This window comes from Cervus elaphus, chromosome 4 (genome assembly GCF_910594005.1).
Source record: "Cervus elaphus chromosome 4, mCerEla1.1, whole genome shotgun sequence".
NCBI lineage: Eukaryota > Metazoa > Chordata > Mammalia > Artiodactyla > Cervidae > Cervus > Cervus elaphus.
The window spans coordinates 53,901,881-53,905,197 of NC_057818.1; the positions used below are offsets into that span (position 1 = coordinate 53,901,881).

At 54.4% G+C, this 3,317-nt stretch overlaps 1 protein-coding gene across 1 annotated transcript; it reads right to left on the reverse strand.

Annotated features, from left to right (window-relative positions):
• Positions 1-557: 557 nt before the first annotated feature.
• NANOS2 (nanos C2HC-type zinc finger 2) lies at positions 558-2,437 on the reverse strand. The gene has a single exon (XM_043897885.1). The coding sequence runs from the start codon at positions 2,037-2,039 to the stop codon at positions 1,623-1,625; it is 417 nt and encodes a 138-aa protein (XP_043753820.1). The 5' UTR covers positions 2,040-2,437; the 3' UTR covers positions 558-1,622.
• Between the last annotated feature and the right edge of the window lie 880 nt (positions 2,438-3,317).

Genomic DNA, 3,317 nt, shown 5'->3' on the forward strand with positions numbered 1-3,317 from the left:
TCTTCTCCACTAGAATGTCACCTCCATGAGGGCAGGAGCCTTGTCTGCTTTGCTCATTGCTGTAACCAGCAATGTCCAGAACAGCGCCTGGCACAAAGTAGGAGCTCAATAAATATGTGTGGAATGATGGGAAGAAAAGAAACGCTGGTATCATATGCAACGTTTTGTGGTTATGTGCGTTTCCCCCAGAGCAGGGACCAGTCCTTTTGGTCACCTCTCCAATGGGCTCTGGGAGCCGAGTTTGAGAACCACCACAAAATAGGTCCTGGGTGATCTGGGTTCTAGCAGGGGTGGGAGGGGACCCTGGACAGAGCCCAGAAAAAAAGGACAAAGAAAGGGATTCTAGGGTCGAGGTGGAGGCTGGGATTTAGGGAACAGTCCACAGGTGACCTGTGTAGGACATTGTATGGGGAGGCACGTTCGTGGGAGAGACCCGGGTCTCCTTCCTGCTCCGCCTCCTGCTTCCCACATTTTAGGACAAACTCGGGTCTCCCCACCCTCCCCCCACCCCCAGCCTCGGAGGAAACAGACATAGCGATTTCAAAGACAACCAGAAACGCGTTTTATTTATTCACTAGAGCTTAACACTCGGGCCCAGCCCTGAGCTAAAAACCGAACAACTTAAAAATCTGACTGGGGCTTTTATTTGCCCCTAAAATAAAATCTAGGCTGTTGCCATCCCCTTCCGGGCATTAAAACCCCTTTCCTGTGGGAGCTTCGTTTACTAAACTGTTGCAGGTTGAAAAAAACACGGGAGGACAGAAAGGGCCATTTTACAAACTGTGGGCATTTGTGGGGGCGGGTGGGAGGTGGTGGAGAGACGCCCTCTCGCTACGGAAAAGACCCATCGGTGATTCGCCATCACCGTGGGGACAGGAGCACAGTAAAACGGAATGAACACAGGGAAGAACAACCGGGGTGGGGGGCGGTTCAAGGGTACTAGCTCACCCCAAGGCTCTCCAGCCCCAGATAAGCTTGCGAAGACGTGGTGCCCCTCTGACGTGACCCCTCCTTCCCCCAGCTCTTGATGGATAGGATGCTGAGGGCGGGACCCATCCGGTGCCGTCCACGATGAAACGGTGGGTCTGCCGGTGGCCCGAAGGAGGCAGAGAAGGCTGGTTTAAGTCAGAATCCCATGTTGAAGTTCTTGGGCTGGAAGGTCCAAGCCAGCCTGTTCACTCTCTCCAGATTCTCAGGGGTGTCCGTGGGAGAGCACAACGGAGTCCTGCAAGCCCAATGGTCCAAGAATTCCCCAAGGAATGGAACCCTGAGGGCTGAGAAGTCAAAGAGGCAGGGCAAATGTCCCAGAAGAACTAAAGATCCGTGGACTGTGGCCCAGGAGGAGCCACAGGGCTGTGTGATCCAACGAGTAGGGTGTCCCGCTGCACCGGAGAATCCACAGACACTCCCAGACAGAGCCCCGAGAGCTGAGAGTTCTAAGGGGCGGCAGAGCTGGCCTGGCTTCCCACTGCCTCCGTTGTTCCAGGATCCAGCAGGGATCGAGTACTGAGAGTCAGACATTCCAAAGGGCCGGATGAGTCCAGGGATGGGGAGAGTCCAGGGGCTTGGGAGGGCTGAACCAGGGAAGGCTGGGGCTGCAGCGGGTGGGTACCTCACGGTCTTCAGCGCTTGACCTTACGGCCGGCTGAGTTGCGCCCACTGCGGCGGTAGAGAGACTGCTGCCCTCCGTTGAGCGGGCAGTACTTGAGCGTGTGGGCCTGGTCCCCGGTGGCCCCGCACAAGGGGCACACGTAATGCCGCAGGATGGGGCACACCACCACGCCCTCCGGGGTCTTCAGCTGGTGTGAGGAGTACACGTGGCGAGACTCTCCATTGTGTTTGCAAAAGTTGCACAGGGTGGCCAGGCCCCCGCTGGTCCCCCGTCCTCCCTGCCCCTGATCCTGCTCCATGTGGGGCCCAGGTCTTGGCTCCCCAGTCCCTTGGGTCTCCGACCCTTGCCCCCGACTCTGGATCAGTGCCAGCACCACCTGGCTCAGGTTGAAGTAGTCCTTCCACATGTCAAAGGGTGGCAGCTGCATGGCACCCAGGGGAGTGTTGGTGGGGGGGGGGGTGGCTGGAGAGAAGTGGGCTGGGGGCCCACAAACAGGAGCAGCTGATGGTTTTCTGGGGCAGAGAGGAACTGCACCCCCTTTTATATCCCCAAAGACCCTTCTAAGCAAAGGTGGAGCTTATGATTTAAAGGGCCCACTCCTTACCTTTGATCCCTTCTGACTTTAATCCCCCATGGAGATCTGGAAGGGGGTCTTTCCTGTTGTCTCTGGTCCTTGCTGGGCCTGCAAGGTGCTCTGTGACCTCTGGAAAGACCCGTCTCCCTGGGCCTCAGTTTTTCTGTCCTTTCAACAAAACTTCATGTCTGCAAATGCCCCCGCCCCCATCCTCCCTTATTCCAGGGCTGGGGGCCTGCTCCCTCCATACACCCCAGAGCCATTCCTAATCATAACAACATACCCCCTTCCCAGGAGCCAGACACTGTGCTGCACAGTCACATTCACAATCTGATCTCATTTTCACAGCAATGCCAGGCAGGTAACACACTTATGATCCCATTTTATTGACAAGTCACTAAAGCTCAGAGAGGAAAACTCAGTGGCCCAGAGTCACATAACAGGTATATGGCAGGGCTGGGGCTCTAACTCAAGGCCATGTGACTCCAAAGCTAGATGCTCCTCCTACCTATTTGGGATTAAAACTTAGTGTTTCATCACATCTGGAACTAGGAGCCACGTACTCACCCAATATCTACTAAGTGCACACTAGAGTGTTCAACGTTTTACAAAAATGATCTCTTTGAGCCTCGTAACCACTCAAGGAGGTGGATACCATCATTTCTATTTTATAGAGAAGGATATGACGCTCAAAGAGGTTAAGGAGAGTACTAAAGGTCACACAGCGGGAAAATTGCAGAGTAGGGATTTGCACCCAGGTCTGCCCCCAGAGAATGACACTGGGAATTGATCTGAGAAGCAGCAGAGAATCTTGGTGTGGCACAGCCTCCCTTAGAATGCCTTTTCCCCTTGGGCTGGTATATTGTTCCAGATCCCTCCTGACCTTCATGTCTCCTGCCCATGTCACCTCTAGGAATTTTTCCTCCATCTGTGGTTCCCAGTTGGTCCTCTTGATCACTCAACACATAAATCATTGAGGCCCCTTATACTGGGCTCTAGAAACTCAGCGGTGACCACAGCTACTTTGTGCCTGTGTCATGAACAAGCAGTCCAATGGGGGAACAGCCAGCAGATGAGAAAACAATAGACCAACTATTAATACATAGGCTGGGCTGGGAGAGGGGACCCAGA

Coding starts and splice junctions, on each gene's coding strand:
- NANOS2 (XM_043897885.1), bottom strand. CDS start 2,039: ATGCAGCTGCCACCCTTTGACATGTGGAAGGACTACTTCAACCTGAGC.